The sequence below is a fragment of the Besnoitia besnoiti genome, chromosome III (genome assembly GCF_002563875.1).
Source record: "Besnoitia besnoiti strain Bb-Ger1 chromosome III, whole genome shotgun sequence".
Taxonomy (NCBI): domain Eukaryota; phylum Apicomplexa; class Conoidasida; order Eucoccidiorida; family Sarcocystidae; genus Besnoitia; species Besnoitia besnoiti.
In genome coordinates this window covers 1083646-1109779 of record NC_042358.1, presented here as the reverse complement: position 1 = coordinate 1109779, position 26134 = coordinate 1083646, and the positions used below count along the sequence as shown (strand labels likewise).

The following is a 26134-nucleotide window of genomic DNA, read 5'->3' as shown; positions in this document are numbered from 1 at the left end:
ATAGTAGGATCGCGTCCCCATCCAAAGTGATCGGAAGAGTGCCCTCCTCGTCAGTTATCAGAGGAGACTGAGGGAGAAATTGGAAGTACTGCGGAACGCGCGGCTGTGGATGTGAAGTAGTTAGAGCTGCTGAATTGGACTTGGCTGCATGAGTTTTGAAATAACAACATTGTAGTTGATGTACTCATCCGAGCCAGCGAATGCCCTGCAGTGCAACGAACAGAACCAGACACAATACGCGTTATCGCCAGAGTGCTCCATTCTAGCAGGAAGCCTGTGCGACGAGTTGCACGCGTGCGGACTGGACTACTGACACATCACTTGATACATGCACGCATACGCTGTCGACGTGCGAAGGCTCTGAGCTGTTTCTAAACCGAAAGAGTAACACACGCCTGATGCTCGGGCAGCATCAACTAAAATGCATCTTCGCAAATGTTTTCTGCCGTTGTCCACCGGAATGCAACCAGCTACGAAAACAGGGAGGACACAGGGGGGCAGCAACGGCGTGGAGTCCGCTCTTGCCTAATTGATCTCCCCCCGAGGGACTCCGCGTCTTTCCGTTAACCCACGTGAGGACTTGATTAATTTCGTCTTCGGTCAAACCGTCCCCCCAGCCTGAGAGCACCCGTGCCATCGCCGCGCGTTTGATCTGGCCGCTGTGCTGAGAAAAAATCAGAACACCAGAGAAAAAGAAATGCCATGACAAGACAAGAGGAGACCTGCGCGAGCGCCCTCGGCCATGGCCAGACCAGAGTAACGGCGCACACCAGAGATGTGACAAAGTCTCCCCACACAGGCCTAGACGGCCGCACTCCAAATGGACACGTCGCCCATAGGCGTCAGGTTCCCTCACGTGCATATCGTAGAAGGCGAAAGCTTTTCGCAGTTCCTCCAGCGTGTCGGATTGGTCGATGGAGGCCAGGAGATTCACGAACTCGTCATACGAGAAGCCGTGTTCCTCGTCTTCCCGCGCGATCGCGCGGAGCTCTTCCACAGAGGGAGAGAAGCCGAAAATGTGCGACAGCCGCTCGACGCTCGTTGCTTTGATTCGGCCGTCCAGTTTATCTTCGGCCTAACACGCATTCCATTGGTTTCGTACGTATCCATGTGGTTTCATACGGTGGCGTGCACACAAGCCTATGCTCCTGCATCACCTTGGTGTGGCGGTTTATGTCGGCTACCCCTACACAGCATCTATCATACAGACGTCCTCCTGCACTCATGCTCCCGTTGCGCATCCAGCCTTAGGCTAGATCGCGGTATGTGTGAACTGCTGCCTCCGAGTGGGGGACTGCGTCGCCCTTAGCACATCCCCTGACGCGTCGAAGACCCGTTATCGATCAACACAGTACAAAAAGAGATGCATACTCGCACTAGTGAAATCTTGATAAGCACGGGAAGGCGACGCGTGCCCAACAGAAGCTACGTTGACAACGCGCGACAAGACAGGGGGCCAAAAGCACGCTAAGCCTGTCACTAACTCTCGCTCACTGCTTGCTTTTCGAAGGCTTCATGCCGAGCTTTCACGAAGTTGAAAAACTGGTGGAATGCCGAGTAGTCGAGCGTGTCAATGTTTTTCGCGGCGCCAAAGTGATGGACATCCAGAGGATGCACCTCGCATTTTACACCCTGATTTTAGGACAGTCCCGCATTGAATCGGAATGCTAAATCGATGACGGTTTGTGTGTGCCCGCCGCGGTGGAGCCATCATTACCCAATGCGCACAGTTTAGGTATTGTACAGCGAAGACTGGTGCGGACAGCTCCTCAGAGAGCTCTTCCACGAAAAAAAAGACGCCCTATCACGCGGCCGAGCCTCGTAGCACACACATATAAGCCGCATCATCGAGACACAGATGTCCAGTCTATCGGCACATGTGAACACGCCCCCTAGGAGCCACGGGAGCATCTGCACTCAAAAGGAATTACACTATAAAATACAGACTCCGCAGCGGCTACGACTGTGGCTACCGTCTGGCCAGCTAGATATAAGCAGTTCGAGGGATATCTCTCTGGGCAAGGCAGAAGAGCTCAGTTGAACGACAAGGTGCAACTGTTTGCGGACGCCATCCAAATCACCCCCGCGAGTGTAGAGGACTTGGTGGGTTGACCATGCATGCGGATAATGCATCTTTATATTGCGGCTCGCCCGCTCCTCGTCGACTTACAAACTGAGGGCAAAGCTTCCTTGCATTCGAAAACGTCACATAGCCGTTCTCCTGCAAAACAGAACGGGACAAGCGCGCAACCGCACAATAAGCGTTTCCGCGCAGACTCATGTGCATGATACCTCGCTACACCAGCTCGCGCCTGGAGGTGTCCGCGACAGCGAGATCTCTTGACACACTTCTGCCACACGAGACTCTCCGCATGCTAATAACACCACCGCGGGAATGCAGGCGCGAGCGTGTGACCACACACCTGCATCTCCCCCCACAAGACGTTGGACATTACAAAGCTTCCCGCAAGCATAAGGGTGCTGGCTGCCCTTTATGCCATCTCAGTTGAGCCCTTGCATTAGCAACCGCACACCCGAAGAGTTACTTGATATCTAATATGAGGATAGCTCACGTGAACATGCCAGAATTGCGTCCGGGTACGAACGCGAGGAATTCGACCATGTCCGCCCGCCCGCCCGCACATTTTAATATCTTAATATCGTTCAGTGCCAGCCGATCGCGTACAGGAGACTTTCTGAATGCATCCGCTAGCACGATGTATGTGCCAGATTTCGTACAGAAACGCCTCTCTTTTTGGGACGCTTGACGCTGCAGAAAGGTGCCCTGACCGCGCGCGCTACATCGTCTTTTTCCCTTTTCCACGCTTAGCACTGTCACAAAAGAAAAATCGGCCTCAGTGGCTGCCCTCCACACAAGTAGAACCCACGCACACGGTTGTGAGTCGTCGTACCGCCAGTTGATTGAAGGCTTCATTCCTGGTTTTAACAAAATCAATGAAGCTGAGGAATTTCTGGACTTCCATTGTGCCCGCACCGCGCTCTCTGGACTCTTGTTCAAAGGCTTCCATGTCGCACGCGCCAGCGACGATGCCGAGCTGAAGATCCCGTCGCGCGAAACCAGACGCATGCAGCGCGCCCGCACGTGAGAGTACTCTGCACCCGCCTCAGAAAAGGACGGCACGAGTATGAATGTATATGAGTACGTCTTCGTTATTGCCGCTGCCTCCATCGTTTACCTCCATAACTCGATACGCACATGTGGATGACAATACACGGTATGCGCTGGCATGGAAAATCTAGATGATGCTCGGCTTCATTGTTCTGCAGCCGCTCTCGTTCCGATTGATTGCGGATTGAGCCAGGACACGATTAACCACTAAATATACACATGTATACATGTAAATACACAGGCACGACCACACCCGCGGAAGGCGCACCCGTCCGCCTGACAAGAGCGGTCAGTGACAGGCGCCGCCTCATACATAAACATGTGTGGAAGCCGTATGTGTTTTCTGCTCCAGAGAAGATCTCTCATACTTCTGTGCATCTGCGTGCAAACCCGTTCTTTTGGCTTGCCCGTTTCACCGCACCTTCTGCGCAGCCCGACAGGCCTGCTCGGTGGTAATGACGCCTTCTTCGGACCCCGCGAATTCGACAAAAATCTGCGCTTCTTGAGCGGCAGGCACCGTTGTTGCCGCTGTGGTTGCTACGGTCATCTCTTGTGTGTCTGTGTCGGAGACGTGTTTCGCTTTCTTCGCTGAGGCGGCGCCACCCGACACGATCGCGCCGACGGCTGTTTCGGCAGGCGGGCGCGCCGGGACGGAGACGCTGGCGGACAAGTTGATGTTCGTCCGGTACTGGAGAAGGCTGGGCGGCGCATGCATGCGTGGACATGACGATTTGACAATGACGCGCCAATGCTCCCAACCACCGACCACGAGCTCGGGGGTGAACAAACCCGCTCCACGGGGCAAGGGCCGACACTCTCTATCTGTCGCGGCTGCTCAACCCCTGACATTGTCTTACAGAGTTTTCAGGCTCTCCCAGTAGCAAAGACAGATATCTACTGCAGACGCCGACCGATGCATAATTCCGCATTAGGCGTCTAGCACGTGGACTGCGCGGAGACTCCGCTTTCACTCGTTCGGCCGCTCCTGCCGGGCCTGCAGCTGAGGGAGTCGCGGGCGCGGCACCATGAGCCCTCCAGAGAGGTCTAGTGCGACTCCCAAGTTGTGCCGCGAAGCGAATGCGAAGTACGCGCAGATTTAGACCAAGAAGCCAAGACAAACGGACTTGCCCGTCGCTGTCTGCCTGCAGGAACTTCGCGGGTTAGGCTTTTCAGCGAGGACAGAAAAAGACTGCCACACACTGCCACCACTGCACCACCCTGTTACACAAGCTCATTCAAACACCTGAAGCCTGCGCAGTTTCCGCAGACCCTGGATCACCTACGCTTCGGTGAATTTGACGTAGTTGACTTTGTGTCCTGCGTCGTCTAGCCCGAATTTCCTGCGAAAACGGGATCGCCGCAAGACAGTGAAGACGTCCTTTCTCGCAGCCCTGCATCAGCGCCCAACTATGAGCGGCCGTAACTCGCATGCAGCTGCTCCCTCGACACCCGCTGGAACCGCGTTCGGTGAACCCGCCATCCCGCGGTGTGAGCCGCTCCCCTCTGAGAGTCTGGCTGGGAAACGTTTAGAGAAAGAACGAATTCTGCACAGCCCACTTCTCCCTTGCCTGAGAAGAACGTCGACGTGCGCCTCCGTGTGAGGATCCTGCCCCACTGTCATCAGCAGGGAGACGAGCGTGAAGCGACTAATGTAACCCGTCCTCTGAACAGAGGCAAACACGCAGTGCCGCGAGTACGTAAAGGAACCCGATGCTTGCGGATCTGACTATACGCCCGTAGAAGAGGTCCGCTTGAGCCACGGGTATCCACTCCCGACAAAGGCCGCGCGCGGCGATATCTCCAAAACGCACATATCGGTTTAGGTTGATATGTATGCTCAAGCGCACCTGCGCATCTGAGCCGTCTACACGTCGTTAATGCAGTCGATGCAAGGCAGCTACAGTTGCATTAAATAAAAGACAAGAAGTATAAGAATATACGTAAAAAAATATATACACATATATGCATAAATATATAGACCAGAGAAAAAAAGTCCTCACAGTTCGGGTCTGCGCCCCCCCTCCCATGCATGCATGGCTTTTTTACCGCTTCGTCGAATTCCGCGAAACCGGAGGCGAGAGCTGCGGGGGAGTCTTCGGGGTGCACGCAGAAACTGAGGAATTCCTCCAGCTGAGACAGTTTCACGGAGGGGCCGTGAACTGCTGTCCAGTTCCTCAGGTCTTCTTCAGACGGCGCCAAGCCCTTCGAATGGGCGACCACCACAGCCTGATCGATAGCCACCTCGCCCTTCGGACCCTGAAACCGGTACGCAGACATTCATATATACTCGCGCCGGAACATGTAGAAATAACGGAACCGGCCATATCATGGATCATGTTGATGCAGTATGTCATTGTAACCAGCTACGCCTCCATATGTACAGGCTGTACCGGGAATATCCAACCCCCTATATATATCCGCATATGTATATATATATGAAGCCAATCGTTTGCTTGAGGCGCTGTCCGCACATGTGCGACAGACTCTTCCAGGTGGCTCGTGCATGCGCTTGTGCATTCGTGCCTGGGTGATAAACGATTATGCAAATACATATAGTAATCAAACACAACAACCCCGAGGCTGGCGAATCGAGCGGTATCCAGCCTTGTCTACGGCTCCCTGCGCGACTCCGCACACACATCTTTCTGGGTCTGACGGCAGGCTTACGCAGAGGCTCCTGAAGAAGCGGAACGCAAGATCGCCGCCATCCGCGTCGTCCGATTCAACCGCCGTCGTTGCCTCAGTGTCCTGCTGCAGCTTGTCGGGCTCTTCAGGCTCGCTGACCAGCAACTCCTCTGATTCGTCAAGCTGCGGTGCGCAACAGCCTGCACCGAACGCCTAGAAACAGAAGAAGACGCGACAGATGGCTAGCGATCCTGCAAGGAGTCAAACCGGACGTGCGGCGGCCATCCGCTGCGTCGTCCTGCCAGAGGCAACGCGACCGCGGGGATAGGGAGCAGAAGCGCGCGCCGACTGACGGAAAGCCTCAGGCAGCAGAAGCCACGCACGCGAGGCTCCCGAACGAGGCCGGAGGGGACTGTGCCTCTTTTTCCTAGAGCTCTCTTCACGCCAGAGAAGTGTAATCCACTGGAGAAATCAAATTCCTACGGATATAAAGGCTGCCACGTCCACGCTAGCAGAGCATCATCGGTGAATGGCGGCTGAGAGGACCGCACAAAAAAGGAAGACACTTGCTGTTGCACTTTCTAGGCGCAGACAGCAGTGTGCCGGGGCGATGGCAGCCAGGGTTGAGGGTAGCCAGCTCGAACTAGAGGACACCCGCATGCAAACACACACACACCTATGCGGGCGTATGCCTATCTTGATATACACACATATATATTTGGATACAGCATAACAAAGTGGCAGCACGTCTCTGCATACGATCTCCTTGGAGCGACATTCGTCACCGTTTATGCATGCAGAGTGAGAGCACCAGCCGGGCCTCAGTTTCGACCCACCCAGGAAATAGGCACTTTGTCGCCGCCCGAAGTCCATGTCAGGAGACTGCAGCAGAGTGCGCCACACGGCATCCACCGAAGGCATGCGCGATATGAGGCAGACAAAGTCAACTGTTGGGATGTGAAAAGAAGACTCGGTTTCGACGCCAACAGATGTGCATCCAGTTCCTAGAAAATCATATCGACATGCGTGTGGGGTGAGAGCACGTTACATTCGCAGTCTAGGAGGTCCACTGACACTGGGAGGGTCGCTTTTACTGGCCTACTTGCGCGTACGCCTGCAGGCGGGCACCCCAAGAGACACGCCAATATGCAAGTTCGCAGCCGACTCCATACACGCGTGACAGTTGCATCCACGCAGGTCGGGCTGTGTAGAAGCCGACAGGCGCACGGAATGCATGTGCGTGCGTATTCGCATGCACGTACGCAGATGTAACGACCGTGTAGACTCACGAGGTTTTGACGGGCGGCGCAGGGCAGATTTCCTGCGCGAAGCAGACGATTCGCGCGTCCACAATCGCATTGTCCGCGTCCGGGTCACGCAGCAGAGCGATTTCTGTCACAGACGCACAGGGCACGGCCGCCCAGAGGCGCCAGTTGGTCAAGCCGCCTGCGCACTGCCGTTTCGAGGGGTGGCGTTGGAGCGCGTGCGTCAGCAGGCGCACAGCCGCGGCGGAGTCGCAGACGAACGCGAGGTTTTCAAGCGCGTATTGATTCAGGAGACTGAGCAGCGCCTAGGCGAGACACACTCGCACACAGACCTGGTGCATCGACTCAGGCCGTCCCCTGCCCGCCGCGACCGCCGCACACAGCGGTCTCTAAGGCACACTACCGCCAAGGCCACACGGCAGAGCGCCAGCATCTGCTTACAATACACCTTGACTTGGACGGAGGCATTCAAGCGCAGCGAGAGAATCCCAGCCATCGCAGGCTTAGGAGTCAAAAAACAATGCCAGCCCACAGGAGGCTCTCTGGAGCGCTGGTCTGTGCAGCACCGGCTCCTCAGTGCCTCTCCTCGGCGACCATCTACGCCATCTCGTGTAGAGATGCAGCGACAGGATGTTAACGGGAAGTTCTGTTTAGGGTTTGGGGTACGCCGTGATCCAGAGGCCCAAAGCGCTCTCGCTTGTGTGGCTAGACTACCCCGGCAAGAGGCGACAGCAAACTTCCTCTCACGAATTTTTCGAGCGTGGAGTGCATCTTTGAAGGCAAAATGCTAAGGCTTCCTGCATTCGCTTGCGTGCTTGCTCTGGGCGACGCGAGTGCAGGATCGTTGAGAGACGACTGTATAGCAAGACGGCATTCTTCAGGGTTTAGGGTGTAGGGTCAGAGTCGAAGAACGAAAGGCAGCCCGTCTGCAACACGTACTTGAGTGCTTGTGCGAGCTTGCCAGGAGATGTCGGCTGCGGAGTGACTCGGCGAAGCAGGTGTTGCGCGGCTTGATAGGAAGACGAAGGAAGTTGTAGCAAACTGGAGAGTGAATTCCACGACGCCTAGGGCGCCTTCGGGGACCGCCACACAATCTTTGGCGCACTCGACACCTTCTGCAGCGCATTTTGACAGCAGGCGCTGGAGCCGCTCAAGAGAGCGCACGAGGGTCTCTGCAAGACGGCGCAGTTCCGCGCCTACGGAGGCCCGCGGCCTCTCTGTGACGCTCGCAACCGTCACCTGCGCCGCGTGAGTCACTCTTTCCACGTTCCCAGTGTAGCGCTGGCCTGGCGCCTGGCCGCACACAAGATGTGCTCTGTGCGAAACATTCTGAGACGCGCAAAGCTGCGCAGATCCCCGCGAAGGCGTCTGTCCTCCGCAGTTGGCGCTGACGGTCGCGTGTGCGCCCACTTCAGTATCATCAGCTAGGAGTTCAGTGGACCGTTTCTGACATGTCCCCCCGGGCACTACCGAGCCTGCGCCCTCTCCTTCGTCATGTACAGCGGTGCAAGAAAGTCTCGACACCAAGGAGACGGCTCTTTTGCTGACAGCTGCCGGTGCAGCGGGGCATGCGCCGAGAGCCTTAGTCCGCCATTCCGTCAGGGCAGCCCAGAACGCAGCTTGCGAAGATTTCGACGGAGTGTCGTCCAGGCGGGAAACTAGGTGCAAGGCTCGAATGTAGTCGTCTACGGCCGCTGTTCCCCCGTGCAATTCGCACGAGTTGCCGATGACTTTCTGCGCCAACGCAGCTGTCTCCACGCTACTCCCCGCGAGCCCCGCAAAAATGTGCGTGACGCCTGAAGGAGAAAAGCTCGTACAGAGAGAGTGCGACACACAAGGCGCGAACCAAGCTGAGGCAAAAACCGTATCGGGGGCTCCATCGGAACTATCGCTGTCACATACACATGAACCACAGGAGTACTACTAGACAGGGAGAGTCCAAAAAATGTGACACCGTAGAACTAGTTCCTCTGTTCGGCGGCCACCTTCCCGTAGTTTAGGAGTTAGGGTTCACCGTAGTCTACCAGAAAGCAGTCTCCTCTTGACCAGATGAATACAGATTCGCAGACAGCGCTATAGACTGCGGAAGCACATTTCCAACAGGCGGTCCAACCGGATGCGGCCATGCATGCGCATATATATACGTACATATATACATATATACATACATACATGCATGTGTGCTGCGCTCCTGATACAGCAGGGTGCGTAAGTGTACAGTGCATGCACTGACGACTAAACCGAAGGAAAGCCACTCAAGGGAGCACTATTTATCAGCCGAAAAGAAGCTTTGGCTTGCAGCCACGTCAACTGTTACTGCCAGTTGAAAGTGCGAGACGGAGGACGTATTGTTTGTCACTCGATCTGTCGTGTTCACCTGAGAGAAATGAGGGACTTCCGCAATCAATTCGCGAGAACAAGCAGACACGCTCAAAGAAGAAGCGAGAGACGGATTTTTACCCTTTTCCCTGAGAAATTCGCCAAGGTAATGCGCTTGCCCCGCTCCAGCAGGAGACAGGAAAGCCGACCGGTCTGCGCGGCTCGCGGCTCCGGCGTCGCTCCAGTTGTTGAGGTGGTCGACTTCCAGGCCTGCACGCAAACAATGGAGCATACAGCAACTGGGAGAGTACGCAGAACAAGTGCAGAAAGCGGAAAAGTGGGAGTAGTCTCCAGGCAAAAAGTCAGGAAAACCGCTAACCCGTGCGGTTCCCGACTCGCGGTGCCATACCCAGAAGGCACCCTGTACCGCGGTCTCTGTGCAGCGGAGGTACAGTGCACTCCAGCGCCAGCGGAAGGTAAGCCCCTAGGCACAATAAAACGGTGTAGCCGTGACCACCGCGCGTCGAGCACCACCGAAAATTGTCCATGCGTCTTAGTGAGTGACGGTTACCTTAACGATAAGCGTACGCGGAGACGGCGCCCCTTCTGCCGTCTACGGCAGTGGTCAAAAGCTTTGTGAAGGCAAACTGAATGGACCTGTACACGCGAATTATGGCAAGAAGAGCCTCCCTTCCCCTACCGAGCCCCACCTTTTGGCGAAGGACCATCCCCGTCCTTACCCCGTCGCGCGATGAAGATATGCTGGACGTATTGTCTCCTCATTTTGTCGAGAGCCGGTAACGTTCAAACAGCGAGTTCTAAGCCGGTACACTTGAAGTCGTCGGTCAAGTGCTCATGCAAAGTGAATTTTTGAACTGGTATGCAAAAAGCGCGCTTGAAAAAAGCAAGCCCAAGTCTAGGCACATAATAGATAGGATGTATGTAAAGCCAGCATGCGCAGTCGTGCGGCAGAGAGCTCGGAGAATATCGCTGCACAAACGGACTCGCTTCTTAAAATAGTTATGCATGACACACGGATGCATGCAAACAAGCAAGACTGAATTCGCACCAAGAAAAGAGGACGGTTGGGAGACTCGTGCGGTCGCCAGGTCACTTCCCTCCGGTCTTGTGCCTGGCAAAGTCACTAAATCGCTCGACTCGCAGTGTCTCCCGCGCACGTGCTGGTGAAGTCCCTGCACACTCTTGGGGGTTACACACCCCCGTTCCATTCGTTTTTCTGTGCCTCCAGTGCCACAGCAAACACGCAGTCAAGTCCCAGTCAAAAAGTTTTTTGACTTCGCATAATGATGCATTCATGGCACCTCGAGCCGACCGCGTCAGGGGGAACTGCAGTGGGTTCGGTGCACCGGCGGAATAGAAGACAAGGACGCCAGCCCGGGGCGGAAAGGAGACACGGCGGCAGTTTACCCGGAGAAAAGACTCGAAAGTGGAGGACATCGTTGGCTCACTCCAGTGCAGACTCTCAGCTGCAAATTCTTACGTAAGTTCTGATTATCATGTGGCACATAGGTCGAAGTTCTCCGTTTGCACAGTAAAACGGCGGCGCGTGTATGCAACCCTGTTCACCATCCCAGAGACGGAGCGTTAAAGCGACAGTACCCACAGGTGTTTCGTTGACGTGATCAGCGGTGGCCACAGATTTAGCCGCTAAAAAGGAAATACGGTAGGACAGCTCCATGAATAGGGCTAACGCCTCCCTCCTCCAATGGGGAACGGCTTCACGTCCCGAGACAGAAGTATGAGCTCTGCCTGTCTATCTGCAGGATCGGACTAGGGTCCTTTACAGACTAGATTCCATCAGCGATGGCGGCACCATCGAAAAGCGAGAGACTTTGCACGCCTTCCCCCGCCTTCGAGCGGACGCCGATTTTATTGTACCCGGATGACTTCCATTATTTGGAAACAGCAACACCGAAAGACGATCTAATGGGTTGTACAGCACCCGTTGCACCAAGTTTCGTATGAACAATACTCAAACCCCTTGCACGCGTCCCATAATCGAATTCAGATACGAACTAATTTGCTGCCTCTCCAGCATGAATACTGGAAAACTAGAGAGCGATAGGCACCAGATTTAGACTCACAAACTGTTCTGGACACCTCACCTGCTATGCGCCATCGTGCACGTCCTGCGAGATTTTCTGTGCTCGAGCTCTTCTGCGCTGCATCCAGGAATATAGGAGATTGCAGGAATGGTATAGCTTGTAAACAATGCAGCTACAGCGCGGTGCCTGCATTCATGGAACAGCGCGGTGCCTGCATTCATGGAACAGCGCGCCGCTGTTTCTGAATAAACCAAATATTCTTCAGCTTAGCCACCAGGGAGGGGTCAATAGGCACAAGCTCTCCAACCGTGCTCTCAGCTTGCAAATGCGTGCGGGCAACTTTTTGCACACTCACGTGAAACACAGGCTGGGGTAAGATGCTGCCCGACCGAACACAAATAACTCATGCGTCGCCTTCGCTGCGCCATGTCCAGCTGTGACCGCTTTTGCAACGGATCGCGTTGATAAATTTTCTCTCTGGAGGAAGGCCGGGCTTTGTACCAATTCCACAGCGATGCTCGGCGCAGCGTCGAAGGCGACTACTATTAGAGTGGCTGTCTGTGCGCGCGTGAGGCATTTTTTTCCCGGAATACTTGCTAGCACGACGAAACTCGGTGCTCCTTACATTTTCCCTTTAGAGTCCGCAACTTTTTCTCGCACAAACGTTCTTGATCATTGTACAGGTGAAGAAAGTGAAAACAGAAGCAATCTGACGCTCGAGCTTCTCTAAGATTTGTGTCTGCCCTGCCGCTTCCTAAACCATACAACTGTATCGTTCCCTGAGGTGGCATTGTGTGGTATTGTTGACTAAGCTAATCCATTCACACGTTGTACTACTGTCCAAATGCGTAGTGGCAGCCTTTTCCGCAGATGCTGAGCTTCCGGACTCTAGGAGTACTACGGATTTGCACGTCGCTTCTCGAACGTTTCTCCAGTTGCACAGTTTCAGCGCAAAGATGAAACGGTCGTGGCTGGTTTCTTCACCTCGGCCTTTGCTGTTTCCTCTCGTGGCAGGCCTGGGGGCGGTTGTGGTGCAAGGCCTTTCTCCGGATCTTACATTGTACTTCGACCCCAGCTCACGAGACGTTCCAAACTCTAGGAGACTTTCCTACCCTTGGGACGAGAGAAGTGCCGTACGCCACTTGGCTGCTCCGCCAGCATACGTGACACGAGTCTCTACAACAAGAACAAACCCTGCAGCAGCGAACTTCCGAAGCTCCGACGATGAACTCGCGCCAATTCTGCGAGGCATCTGCAGCATTCCTGCATTTAACCCGTGTGTCCCCGAAGCGCAGTGCGTACCCACTGTTCCCGTCATTGGGGAGGCAGCGTGTGTCTGCCCGAATGGTTCTACTGGAGATGGACTCGCTTCTGGAGAAGGATGCGTGGATATCAACGAATGTGCAACGGCACACAATGATTGTGACGAGAGGACTACTGTTTGTATAAATACTCCTGGTTCCTTCAGATGTGAATGCAAGCCAGGTTATCTGACGGCACCCGACGGAAGGACCTGCTTGGACATCGACGAATGCCAGAATCCTGCACTGAATGACTGCGACTCAAAGAAGATGACCTGTCACAACCTCGAGGGGACTTACAAGTGTGTATGCAAAGATCCACAGCAAATCGTGGATCCTCTAACCAAACGCTGCAGGGATTTGAATGAGTGCGAGGATATGGACAGCGTGATGAACCCGTGCGAACAGTTATGCTTTGACCGAGTGGGAGGTTTTGAGTGTGGATGTAGACAAGGTTATACTCTCGCTAGAGACGGCGTTTCCTGTGCGGATATCGACGAATGCGCTGACCCTACACTCAACGCCTGCGACCCTGAGGGCGTTGTCTCGCGTTGCCAGAATGAGGTGGGTGGGTACAGATGCCTGTGTAATATTGCTGTGGGCTTCACCGATGGTCCGGATGGAATATCTTGCGTCAACTTGGATGAGTGCGCCAGAGATCCGTATATCTGTGGTGGGGCGTTATCTTGTTGCAAAGATATGTTTCCTCCCCAGCGGTTTGCATGCACGGTTCCTCTAGACGACGCACTCGGGCATACCCCTCCTCTAGCAGGAGTAACGACCCAGAAGATCAACAACACGTTCGGAGGCTCTCCGCTGACGAGCTGGATTCCTGCCTTCCTCGGAGTAGAAAACAGCGCAATTCTGACAACACCCAGAGTGCTGGAGCGCACGCCGTCGATGACGTCTCTAGAGGAGAAGGGCTCACTGGACCGTTTTAGCGTTTCCACGTTGAGCAGCGACATTCACGGCTTCAACGACCAAGAGGTAACTCCCGGCGGTCCATTCAGTGGTCTGGATGAGGACAGTTTGGCACTTTTTGAGGATGAAGACGGCATGATGGTCGTTGGTGTCGTCGCGGGTAACAGGACGGACGACACCGTGCGTCTTCAACTCGAAAGAATAAGATCGTTCGGAAGCCCAGGCACGATTCAGGAACCTACAGAAGCTGCTCTTCGCCGTCTGCAAATACTAACGGCGCTCAAACCAGGATCGCCACACCTCCCTGGTAAACCTTGTTGCCGAACAGGCACCTTGTTAGAGATGAAGAAGGATATTAACGCTCGTGCGCTGTTGTCTCCACATGCCAATAGATATCTGGGCCACTGAATGCGGCCACTTTGGTTCAACTTGCCCACTGTTTGTTTGCAGTGGGAGCGCTGTATTTCACTCTTATGTTGTGAGTGATCGCCTCGTGCACGCTTTTCTATGTTCTTACGCCGACTGCTAATTTTATAAACAGCGAACAGGCGCTCGCACGGTAGAAGCTGCATGTGATACGTGCAGCTTGAATGCATGCTTGGTTTTTTGTATGTTTCCTTTTTCAGGTAGTCAACTAGGTCCGATTGGTGGATTGAGATTTGCACGCGGGGCGACGTGCCCAGCAGGCTTTCGCTTGGGGGGAGACTTGTATCGCGACAAAGTAAGAAACAAAGTGAAGAATACTTTCGAATATTTAATTACAAGCAACATCCAAACCAACAACGACGGAACCCGGCGAGTCGTTGCGCCACAAGAAGTGGCTGCAGGGGTTATGGGGAACACGCACATAATCTCAGACGAAGCAATGAAGTGGTACAACGAGCTGTCCAATATTCCTGCCTCTCTCGGATCAGCTGTACAACTGGGGAATGCAGCCGCAGATCTAGCGAGAGACGCTGCGCTTCAACAACTTGTCGGAGGTGCCGTCTAAATAGATTTTCACAAGCGAATCCACAGGGGGGAGCCCCAGGGATGCCCAGTTGTGAGCGCGGGAAGTTTCAGAATAGGTGCGTTCAACGTGCGTGCCGACAGTGGTTTTGTTCTGTGGCGTGGGTTGACAGTCCGCACAGGCGTCCTCGCAATGTGTTTCGGCGCACTCTATACGTTTTTTCCCATCGCAACGAAGCCTTTCAACCGCAATGAAAACCGTGTTTGTCAACGCATAACCGCCCTTCGAGGGCAGTTCGAACATTGCATTGAAAATTATGGTTCGCCGTCGCTGAGCGCCAAGTGCACTTCACAATTCCGGACTCTAACGACCAAACGACGAACGAACGCCCATAGTTTTCACAACTATCATGCGCCTTCCCTTCCCGTGTGGGTCGCGCTGAGGCAGCGACACAGCGGACAAAAATCCCTGCACAAAATGCGTAGCTCATTCGAACGCACACCTGAGGGATGCGTGGCTTAGCGTACTTTCAAAAAGAGACGAACAATGTGGTACATTGCTCTGTCCTCACCAGAGATAAGTGCTAGTCGCGCAGGAGTCCCTGGCAACGACAGTTAAGACCCCAGGCGCTTCGAAAGCTGGTTTGAGAGAAATACTGCAGCTGTCACCCCTAGAGAAATCAGCGGGATGGCGTAGCTGCCCCGAGGGACATAGTCTGCCCGTGCCCACTCCTCGTACAACCTGAAATAGTGTCGAAAAACAAGAGAGCTCCCAGTATGAAGGATCTCCAACCCTGCTCTCCTTCCTCCTCATTTTGTGCCGCTTGTCACTACCCACGCAATCTAAAGTTTCCACTCGCTCGGCCGGAAGTGACTTTTGCGCCTGGCAAGCTTGTGCTGCAAACTATATCGATGTTCATAGTCGTCACGCCTTTCGGCTTCCATTCTTTGTGAACATTTCCGCATGAGCCAGATATGAACCAAGAGCTCTTGCGAGTTTACGTCAAACACAAGGACGCCTCCACACGCCTAACAGCTATGGAAGCCGACAAGTGCACATGAAAGACTTATCTACATATCACTGTGAGACGTGCAGCGCCGAGTGCGTCTTGGGGCTTCAAAACAAGCGCCGTAGACGATTTTAAGATGTACTTACTTGCATGCGTCGTACCTCACGACGCCGCGTCTGTGGAGACCGAACTTTTGAAGATGCTGCGTGCAGGCAACCTCAGTGACCCCGAGGCTCCCTGCTCGGCGATACTCCGGGGGATCTCTGCCGTCGATGACTGACGAAAAGTCAACAAACAAGCCAACGCCACATCCGGAAAAGCACCTCCGCGCACCAACTACCTTTTCCGACAGATGTGCTACACTAGAGATGGACAAACCTGCTCCATCCACACAAGCAGGAAAGCTGCCTGTGTATTTAAAGCAACAATGCGCCGCTCCGGTGAGAGACGGGAGATAAACTGAAGACCTCGGAGAGCCACAAGGCGGGGGTGAAAGAAAGGCGGGACGGCACAGGCTGCACGCTTGGAAGAGAAGAGTTTTCTCAGCTGCAGCAGAGCGTGTGCATGCGCCTCAATAAAAGTGTCTCTCTTTTTGAAAGCGCTCTGCATCGAGTCACAGGTTGTACCTCCGTCGTCGCATAGTTTCGAAAGTCGAGCCCGATCTGCCTCGTCGCTTCTCGCGAAGCCCTGGCCACTGAGTGTGGGGTTGTCGCCTATGCACGCGACAAGGTATCCCGTTCCCAGACAAAACCGGAGAAGCTGAAGATCCTCCTGCGTGGCAGAACCTCGCTCGCTCGTCGCCTGAGAGATCAAATATGAAATGTGCTGGTACGCCGACGACGATTCAGTGGACAACTCAGAGTTGCAGCGACTCCATGAACCCGTGTAGCACTCTGAAAAACACGGCACAGTCGGCAAAACAGCCAAAAGAGAACCAATGCTGGACTGACTCACTCACTCAGGACCTCGGAGATGAAAGCTGCAGTGCTCGGATAAGCAATGTGCTGCAGTAGCGAGCTAGAACCAATCTCAGAAGTGAGTTCGTTAGTACACGTGCATGTGGTGATACACTTCGGCGACCAGCTGCCAACTCCGGACGCCTGTGAGCCCGCAGAGGGGCGACTTCTGCCGCGGATCAAGACACAGACTTCGTGAAGGGAGCACACTCACGACTCAAGACTTAAACATAATGAATATTGCGGGACAGTGTTCCCAACAAGCGAAAAATTCCATCGAGAGGGAGAACAGAAAAAGCACCGCAACGTCTGAGAGTCGTGATGGAAGGTTTCAAAAATTGGAAAGCCACACGAATGCGGGCATACCGTAAGCACTGGCAGAAAAGCATGGAAAGTGACGTGCTTCCTGCGCCAGGAACTTGGTACATCGCAAACGGTGACTGACAAACACGCAGAAGGCATAACAGATATCCACCTCTATAAACACACATATACGCGCATGCCCAGAACCACTTTGCACATATGAAAAAGGTATGCATACGCCCTGAGAAGACGAGTGCCTACATATGAGCGCCGATGCGTTGGCACTCACATAGATGATTCATATCTTCACGTGCCGTAGAGACACAGCACGGTGTGAAGTAACTTCCATTTACTCCATACACCGGTGCACACCTACATACTCTAACAGCATCATACCTTGCACATGCACGCCTATGCAGATGCTCAAGGTTTTGGCATCTGCGCCGGGGCCCACCGTACATAAGACAAGCGCGCCTTTCCCAGAGTTTGATAAGGCTCGAATGGAAACTTCCCGTCTTGTCACTCACCGCCCAAGGTGGAGCGAAGCAGCAAACAAACGAAAACGAAGAGTCCCATTTTTCGCCTGGATGCGGTCAGTGTTTGCAGAGACAGAGTGGAGAGAAATCCAGCCGGCACAAGGTAGAGAGGTCGAATGTAGCACCGTCGCATGAGTGTATCTGAGCCCATGCCGTCGATAATGAAGGTCTGCGAGACAGACGAAGCGGCAGAGTCGGCTGGAAAAACCTCGATTCAGGGAACCTTCTTCTGAGTGCATCTCGAACTGTGGGTATCTACGAGTGGCAGCTCGTCACGGAGACCACGAGACCAGCCAGGTGTCTCGCGTGCAAAGTGTGAGAGCGTCTGCACTACCGACGTGCGGATCGAAATCGGTGCCGCCCCCCCCAAAATTGCCGGCGTCTCATCAAGTATATTGATGAAAGCAGATTCACTGAACATGCATTTGCATACAGCGGTAACCTCCACGTCGCGAAGGAGACAGATGCGCCGACAACCTGAAGAAAAGGCGGTGTCTTCGGATCGTGCGAGACAGAGGAGAAGTAGCTAGGGAACGCCTGAAAGCAGGTCAGGAAAACTGGTGACAAAGAGAAAGTGGAGCCAGCAGCGTGGACTTCAGCTTGTTTCATGATCCCGTTGGGGCTTCTCTCTTGCTGCAACGTGCAACACCGGCACAACGAAAGGGAGCTACCTGAGAAGCGGTGCGCATGCAACAGGAGAAAAGGCGGCTACTGCTAGCTCACCAAAAGCGAGGACCTCTGGTCAAAAAGCCTCACGCAGCATCGACCCTTATCTTGCTGTACTTTCCATGGTTCAACCCATGCTGAGTTGTAAAACGTCATGCTACGAACCTTTCGGTGCGTTTGCGTTTCCGGCGGCCCCTTCGCCTGCGCTTTCCTGAGCGTTGTCTCCTCGCGGACGCGAAGTGAGGTCTCCCGTAGCCGTGCGTTACAACATCTGCATCCTCCGATTCGCCTGAAGGTACTCTGGAAAGAGAAGAATCTCCTCTGACACATGTGCAAGATCGCGTCTCAATGAACTCGGAGGAACACGCGTATGTACGCCAGAAGCCAACGGTCTAAAATACTTGACCAGTAGACAGCAAGCGGGGTTTTGTTGACTCGTTCACTCTGTGTCGCTTCTCGGTTTCACTTCACATCGATGGACACAGCCCACGTTTGCCGTGGATCTTGTCCACTGTGGAGGACAAGATAAGCTGGAGCAAGGCGGTGGCAACCGTCGTGTCAGCTCACTGCATTAGTGAGCGCGCTTTGCTGAGTCGAGACGCAACAACTTTTCCAACCCCCGGTTGTCTTCGCGGTACAGGTTTTGGTTCTTGCTGGCCTGCTCCCACTTAGGGGTCAAACGTGGTTTGTTTACGACTCCTTTCCTTTTTTTGTACTTTTTTAAAGAACCGCGTGCGCGGGCGCCCCTGAGGAGCGGCTACAAAAGTGGCGAATGATCCGGTATGCTCCCTCAGTCCTGCAAAACGACAGTGCCGTACGAGTTTGTTCTTCCCTAGGAAAACGTAGCAACGGGGAAGCTGAGTCTGTATTCAGTCCTGGTCGCGTCGACGTACCATTTCTCTGCGTATTCGACTGTAACGTGGGCGCGTCCGCGGTCAGTGCATGTGGACAGCTTTGTAGACACTGCGTCGTGAATTGTACACACTCTGTTTCCTTGAAGCCGTCCCTCGGTTTCTCCTAGGCTCAAAAAGAAAAATGCCGTGAACGGGCAACCAAATGTGAACTCACCGCTCTTTTTCCTCGTATCTGGTCGGCACTCCAAGGAGCATTCATGGTCGACATCCCCCCCGCAGTCGAGTCTCCTGCCAATACTTTTTCGCAGATCCGTTGCCGCATTACTCGCCGCGTTCAGCAAATGGGCTGTAGTACAGATGCTCTCTTCAGGTCTTTCGCGAATGTGCATATTCATAGGTATGTCTGTTTCGGTACTCCCGCATGCGCAACTAGCTCCTGCAAAAACATTCCGAATCTCCGTGATTTTCCGCTGTTCCTCGTACCCATAACAGGCGCCTCCCTCGCACCGCAGCGCGCCTTCTTTCCGCCCATTACGGATCGATTGTTGCATTCTCTGGCCTTCCGCACGTTTGTGCAAACCCGTTTCTGTCTGTCCGCGATGGCATCATTTTCGTGTTTGAGAGGCGGCGGTTCGCTGCGGGGGCTCTCGGGCGCGAGTGCAGTTGTTCTTCGGAGCTCGTTCGCGATTTTCCGCTGCACGCGCCTCGCAAAATTCTCGAAGGCCTGGTCGCCCTGCGGTGTACGTACAGTCCACTCCCAGGCTGCTCCATCGCAAGGGGAGGGTCCGGTTCACTCTAGTTCCGCTCGGCTGAATCCGGGCCAGGGCGGGCACGTCGCACTCTCAGTGCCGCAGAACGTCCTGGCACACTCGTGGCACACAGTCGCAGCTGTCGAGAAAATGAGCTCGACGCCGATTCGGCCGATGACCATCAAACGCCTCCTCCAACTCGAGCCTGCAAACGAGGCATCGCTCCTCAAAGGGTACGCAGGGGCTGCTCATGCGGGTGGCGGGAGGGGGGGGGGGCGGTCGGGGGGGTGAGGGCCCTTGACAATTCAAGCATGCACACGTCTATACTTAAGTGTATATGCATACGGGGGTGGACGATTGCCACCGGATGCAGTCCTCAGCATGTGCATGCGTAGCGCATCTCCGTTTGCTGCCGATGTAGGTGCATATGGCCAAGAGCGCATCCTTGTGGGCTTACGGAATAGAATACTCTGCGTCCCTGCTGCGTTTCCGTGCTTATATACTCGACTCCCGTTTTCCCTTTTCCGTGCTTCCAGATGCAATGCATTCTCCATCCTAGTGTCGCGACGCCGTCGCTAGCCGTGCTATGCCGTGTCTAGTTCCTAGGTGTGTATGAAACGAAGTGCCCAAGCCCATGTTCATCCATTCATCTACCTACTGGTCTATCTGCCAATCCACCTATCTGTCTGTATCTCTCTATCTGTCTGTATATCGGTGCTTCTATATTTGCGTCTATATGTGTTGCTATCAGGCGGTGTATCCCTCTATATATTTGTCGCTCGTATCTTTTTATCCGTGCGTACTCTATGTTTCTATATATATGATCTACCTATTTTTATATGTGTATATTTATCTGATTGGCGTCGAATACCTCAACTGCGCGTGTCCCAGTTCAGTACATAGGCTACCCACGACAGTTCATTCGCTTGCAAGCCTTTTCCTGACATGTGCGTGCGCGACATGGTGTTGCAGAGCGGAATGGATTCGCGAGGAGCTGCCGGTGCGTCTCTCCCATCGCCTCTACGACTTCCACCGTTTGCCGTTCATTGCAGTGACAAATCCACTCGTGCATTCTGTTTACGAGACCTACGTGGCGACCTTCGACCGCATGCGTCGCTTGGCTCCCCTGCGGACAGTCGATGACATGAAGGCCTTTGTTGCGTGAGTGCGAGGGATCCTCCGCAGAACCACAGAGGCCTGACGTCTCGGGGATTCATCCAGGCGGGAAGCCGAGCTTGGGCTTGCAGTGGCGATTCGGGGAAGGGCGGTTCAGTCCGGCTCATATCTGTACAAAGACGCACATGCATCGTGCATCCTCGACGGAGGCGCAGTCGTCGCGTCCACGAAACTCCCAACAGGACGTCTGTAGCGTCCAACGTAGAGCTGTCAGCGGCAACTCTTCTGCACGGCCTTATATAGAGAGGGCGGGCTGGGGCGGTGAAGTGCAGGCAAATCACACCAACAGAAGTAAGCGACTTGCCTAGAACGCATGCTGAAAACCGTAGCGACGGGCAAGTCGTGGCGCGGGGGACGCTGGCAGCGCCGCGGCAGCGCACTCTCTCCGTACGGATTTGCCTGCGTCGTTTCGTTTCTCAGGCTCGTCGAGAAGGAGCGATCCACGCACGACCGCACGGTGGATTCGATGGGGCAGGGCGTGCGGCAGCTCCGAGGCGTGTGCCGCGACATCGATCTGAACTCCTTTCTCGAAAGATTTTTCTACTTCCGCATTGGCCGCAGAGTCATGATTGACCAGCTTGTTCACCTGCAGCACAAGCAGGTACGCGAAAACGGCAAGACGTATTCGCCCTCTTCGCCCTCTGCATATGCGTGTAGAAAAACCGCCATGAAGCTCATTTCGAGCTGAGATTAGGCCATCCTTCTGTAGGCGCTCCACCACATCCACGCCCTCGAGTGGAGCGCGCTTCACGAGCGCGTGTTTCCACTCTTTAAAGCGGTCTTTCATGCGTGTACGGCCGCGCGCGAGTTTTATGCGGTGAATGCATAAGTGATCCACCACATGCGTAGATATATATATTATATATATATGTAGACTCGTTACATAGGCGGACTGCATGCGCCGTGTCCTGCCGGTATAGTAGCTCTTCGTAGACTCGTGTCTCAATGTTTGCTCGTACCGGTCGCTTACTCTCGCGTGGGGCACGTAAGGTTGTAGTGCGGCACCCACGTTTTCGAGGGATTTGCGTGCTTGGGACACCTGTGTTCTCCGATTTTCGTAGGAGGGCTGGCAAGGCATCATTCACTTGAACTGTCATGCGGCAAAGATCATCGAGCAGCGCAGCAAAGACGTGCGCGAGTCCTGTCGCCACTCGTACGGTCTCGCGCCTCCTGTCGTCATTTCAGGTGCGTCGTTCTCGCGGGTCACTGTCTGTTTTCTGGCCTTTAGGCCGGCTGCCAACAAAAGGGCGGCCCCTTGCGGCAAGTCTTCGATCCGTGGTCGACGAATCGCTTACCTCATGTTACCGACGCCCGTGGGCGCTCTGGAGGTGCTCAACCGTGCACACACCGAGTCCGAGCAGTTCGGAGTTCGTGCCTTTTAGAACGCCTTCACCGTCCAGCCCAATACACGCATGCAAGGAAAGTGCTGCTCAGGGGTTCTGTCTAGAGCTCGTATTCCGCGCGGCTTCCCGCCTTGGTCGTACGCGCGGGTCACACGTATACCGCTTACATATGCGTAAAGGTGGCGGCCGTTGCTCAGCGCCTCGCCTGTGTCGGGCGCCTGCAGCGGTCTCTGCTGTCTAGCCACCCCGGTGTAGACATCCGTATCGCCGGCCGGTCTTGCTGGGGGTTTGAACTCTTCTCTTACGCCTGTGAATACCTTGAGGCGAACGTCGCGTTGCCCGCCTTTTTGCAACGCACTGGACTGTGTCTGGGTGCGCTGCGTGGGTCACAGGCAACACAGACATGAAGTTCGCCACGATTCCGGATCACCTGGCGCTGATTGTGACCGAAATTCTCAAGAACGCGCTGCGGGCGACAGTCGAGTTCCACACCATGGGCAACTCGCTCGTTGACGCCGCGACCAGAGGTCAGCAAAAAGACACTGAATAGCAAAGAAAGAGGAAAGTGCCAAGGGGTTATGCGACTTGAACGCTCGCCAGCGCCCGACAGCCGCCGCGTAGCCGCTGCGCAGGCGAGACTGCCTGGACAGGGGTTCGACTTGAGTGGGATGAATGTCTCGCCATGACACTCCACCACGTAAAGCACTCGAAACCTCCCCGCGAGGTCGGCAGGCACCTCGTGAAGGAGAGAGAACGACTGGAATATTGAAGCGGAGGCGGCGGAACCTGTTTGGCGCAAGCGTAGCGCCGAGTCGGGCTAGCCCTGAGCTGTTGGAAGGCCAATGCCAAGCAGCGTTTATTGAGTGTGGGAGTGGTCAGGCCCCGCAGCACGCTTCACTGTGCATAGAAATCCGCAAGACGAATTCCTCACTAGCGCAGCCCGAGCTGTGTGGCGCTTTTCCATCTCGTTCTTGCGCGCATGGAGCGCGGCGGGGAAGGGAGTCTCAGTCAGCGTGCGTGGGGCCTTGTACCCTTTTTCAAAAGACTGTGCAACTGCGCCGCGGCTCCTCTGTCGCCCTGTGCTCCCTCCCGCAGACGGGCGTAGGGGACCTGGCTGGCATTCATATTTGTGCACAATCATTCACGAATGCGCCTTAGGGCCTGCGGAATGCATGCGCGTACCTATCTGTCGTCTGGGTCTTTCGTCTGGCCCACGAGAGATTCAACGTGCCATTTTTTTCTCTTCACAGGGTTGATTCAAGAAGATGAAGATCTGCCTGAAGTGAAAGTCGAAGTCTACAAGGGCAAGCGCGAGGTTGTCATCAAAATCTCCGATAAAGGTACAACCGAGGCGACGACGCCGCGGACAGGAGGTCCGAAGTTGCATTGCTGTAAATACGTGCGTATACTTCAGCAGTGATCATGTATGCAATACACGTCAGTGGGCTGAGACGCCAACGCATATATGTATATATACCTATATATATGTATATATATATTTGTGTGTGTATATATATATATATATACCTGCATGAGATGAGTTAGTCCTTGGCGGCTGACACCCGTTTCGCCCGAGTTTTGACGCAGTGAATCTGATTATGCTGCGCTCGTCATCTGAGCACCTGAGGGCTCAACTTCTTGACGCATTTGAAATTTCAATATTCAAGGTGTGTTTTTCTTTTGTTTCCACGCAGGCGGCGGCGTGCCTCCACACAAGCTTCAGGATATTTGGAGTTTCGGGTACGTCAGAAAACAGCGTCCCACGAAGCAAATTGCACTGCTTCAAAGCAATAATCACAGACCCTCCTTATCAATGGAGCTATTTATATGTGTACGCATATCTGTAAATATGAAAAAGTCCACGGTGGAAACTGAATAAACAGATCTGCACAGGCTCACCTTCCCGTTCGTCGTACTGTGTATGTATGTATGTATGTATGTATGTATATGTATGTATGTATGTACACATGTATGTATGCATGTATGTATGTACACATGTATGTATGCATGCGTGCATACATACACATTTTTGCGTATGTGTTAGACGCCGGTATTTTTGGATCGCTTCTGATGAGTTGCTTGTTTCCAGCTATAGCACTGTCGGCGACAGCAACACGAAAATCCAGGGCAACTCAGCTGGCCTCGGCACGAATTTCATCCGCTCCGACATGGCGGGCTACGGTAAGTCCTACTGGCGTCTAAGCACTGGCACCCGCAATCGGTGACTCGTTGGCCTCGCACACTCACACCCTGCAGCGTCCAGCAAGCACGTGGCGCAACTGTGTGCCCTCATGATAACGCATCACGTAGTTGTCGAGTTGTCGCTTACGTATGTATATACGTATATAATTATGTATGTGGGTGTATGTGTACGTACGCGCATTCACGTATACGCAAGCGGACGACTCGCATGCATTGGCCAACGCAGAAAAGCGGCCTCTTCTATGCCTGTGCGGTTGTAGGTGAGGCCGCCCTGTAATTTTGTCCGCTGCAGACACTTGACACGGAGGCAAGCCTAGCTCCCATGAGAACGAATATCCGCGCGCGTGCGTAGAGTTACTCTCCTCATCGGGACACACACAGGAGTCTTGAATGCAGCTCTTCGTTCTGTGGCTGTCTGTATGCAGGCTTTGGGCTTCCTCTTGCTCGAGCCTTCGCGCGCTACTTCGGAGGAGATATTCATGTACAGGTGAGCTCAAGAAATGCTTTTCGGTATACATTCGCCCAGTCACTCAGTACAGCTCAAACGTCTGCGGCGAATACAAGCAGCCGCACGCATGCGTGTCCATCTCGGCGTGCTTTCTGCGTGTTCACAGTCGCACTTCGGGATCGGAACAGACGTATACATCACGTTAAACCACATCGGTGACAAAGAAGAGGCACTCTACTACGAAGAGCGGCCCGAGCTTCGCCCGGAACACAAAGCGGCTGACTGAAGAAGGAACAACCGCAATAAAGGTACTATGGCCAACGTGAACAGCGAGGAATTCGAAGACGCGACGCCGAACTTCGTTGTGGAAAGTGCAGCGCGCGCACTGGCTTGCCGCTCCGTCGCGCATCTCGTCTACAGCGGCGTGGTCTACCGCCGCATAGTGCGGATGCACATGGATGGATTTGTAGGAGAAAACTGTTTATATATAGTTGACAAACGAGACAGGAAATCGCGTTTTTTCTTCGCCGCCAGGTCTCGTTGTTGAGTTTTGAGAGCCGTGTGCGTGCTACCGGGGGGATTTTCGCATCTGTTTTAGGGGTAAAGACGTGCATTGCAACGCTCGTGGCGCCTCTCGCCTCGTGCGGAATGATTTCCAAGCGCCGGGCTGGCAGAAATCTCCGTCTGCACCAGTTCACGCTCATGCCGCTTGTCTGCGTTTGCATTGTGAACCCCGCGCACCGGTGCGCCCTGCATTTGTCTGGTGCCGGCGCTCCTTCGTCTCCGCATGGAGAGTTGTATTTAGACATCCTTCATTCTCACGAGCATGTATGTTTATGTCCGCATTTCTGTGTGCAATAGTCCGTGCTCAAATGCATGCTGCACACTAGAACTGAGAGCTGTCCGGGGTTTCGCACTCTAAAGAGACAGTGACACCCGCAGAAGGTAGGCAGCCTCACAGCAGCGACGACGTTCATGCCGGCATGCAAAAAAAGGCCTATCGGGGCGCGCAAAAAAGTAGAGGCATGCCGAAAAAAAGCCTGCCTGCACTGTGAATTTGTCTGCGAGCACATTCGCGTGTAGGCTGTGGCGTGTCCATGCTGAGATCTGTGTATACAGATCACATCCGACGATTTGTATACGAGCATGTATATGTAAGATCCGAAAACGTGGCGGCTGTCAATGCTTCTTGTTCCGACACGATTGCCGTGGCTTTTGAGGGGAGAGTCCTGCATCTCCGGGTGTCTGACATGCGCTTCAACTGTACTTTGTGCGGTGCGGTGTGAGTATCCGTTTCTTTTGACTCTCGAAAAAAA

At 54.2% G+C, this 26134-nt stretch overlaps 4 protein-coding genes across 4 annotated transcripts; 2 read left to right on the top strand and 2 right to left on the bottom strand.

The window, feature by feature from the left end:
- Positions 1 to 120: 120 nt before the first annotated feature.
- On the bottom strand, positions 121 to 10122 carry BESB_044770 (uncharacterized protein; the record flags this gene model as incomplete). The annotated part of the gene is made up of 15 exons (XM_029362928.1): positions 121 to 205; positions 573 to 664; positions 857 to 1075; positions 1495 to 1632; positions 2171 to 2221; positions 2913 to 3056; positions 3552 to 3961; positions 4688 to 4793; positions 5177 to 5386; positions 5798 to 5938; positions 6592 to 6637; positions 7045 to 7325; positions 7960 to 8816; positions 9481 to 9609; positions 10080 to 10122. The coding sequence occupies 15 exons, from the start codon at positions 10120 to 10122 to the stop codon at positions 121 to 123; spliced, it is 2952 nt and encodes a 983-aa protein (XP_029220294.1).
- Positions 10123 to 12361: 2239 nt separating this feature from the next.
- BESB_044760 (calcium binding egf domain-containing protein) lies at positions 12362 to 14618 on the top strand (the record flags this gene model as incomplete). The annotated part of the gene is made up of 2 exons (XM_029362927.1): positions 12362 to 13934; positions 14254 to 14618. The coding sequence occupies 2 exons, from the start codon at positions 12362 to 12364 to the stop codon at positions 14616 to 14618; spliced, it is 1938 nt and encodes a 645-aa protein (XP_029220293.1).
- Positions 14619 to 15190: 572 nt separating this feature from the next.
- Positions 15191 to 17531, bottom strand: BESB_044750 (uncharacterized protein; the record flags this gene model as incomplete). Its single annotated transcript, XM_029362926.1, has 5 exons — positions 15191 to 15317; positions 15732 to 15861; positions 16212 to 16530; positions 16908 to 16981; positions 17372 to 17531. The coding sequence occupies 5 exons, from the start codon at positions 17529 to 17531 to the stop codon at positions 15191 to 15193; spliced, it is 810 nt and encodes a 269-aa protein (XP_029220292.1).
- Positions 17532 to 19799: 2268 nt separating this feature from the next.
- Positions 19800 to 25104, top strand: BESB_044740 (ATPase/histidine kinase/DNA gyrase B/HSP90 domain-containing protein; the record flags this gene model as incomplete). The annotated part of the gene is made up of 10 exons (XM_029362925.1): positions 19800 to 19882; positions 20622 to 20810; positions 21246 to 21426; positions 21887 to 22010; positions 22561 to 22695; positions 23419 to 23508; positions 23863 to 23908; positions 24258 to 24349; positions 24796 to 24857; positions 24985 to 25104. 10 exons carry the CDS (start codon positions 19800 to 19802, stop codon positions 25102 to 25104), a joined length of 1122 nt encoding a protein of 373 aa, XP_029220291.1.
- Positions 25105 to 26134: the final 1030 nt, after the last annotated feature.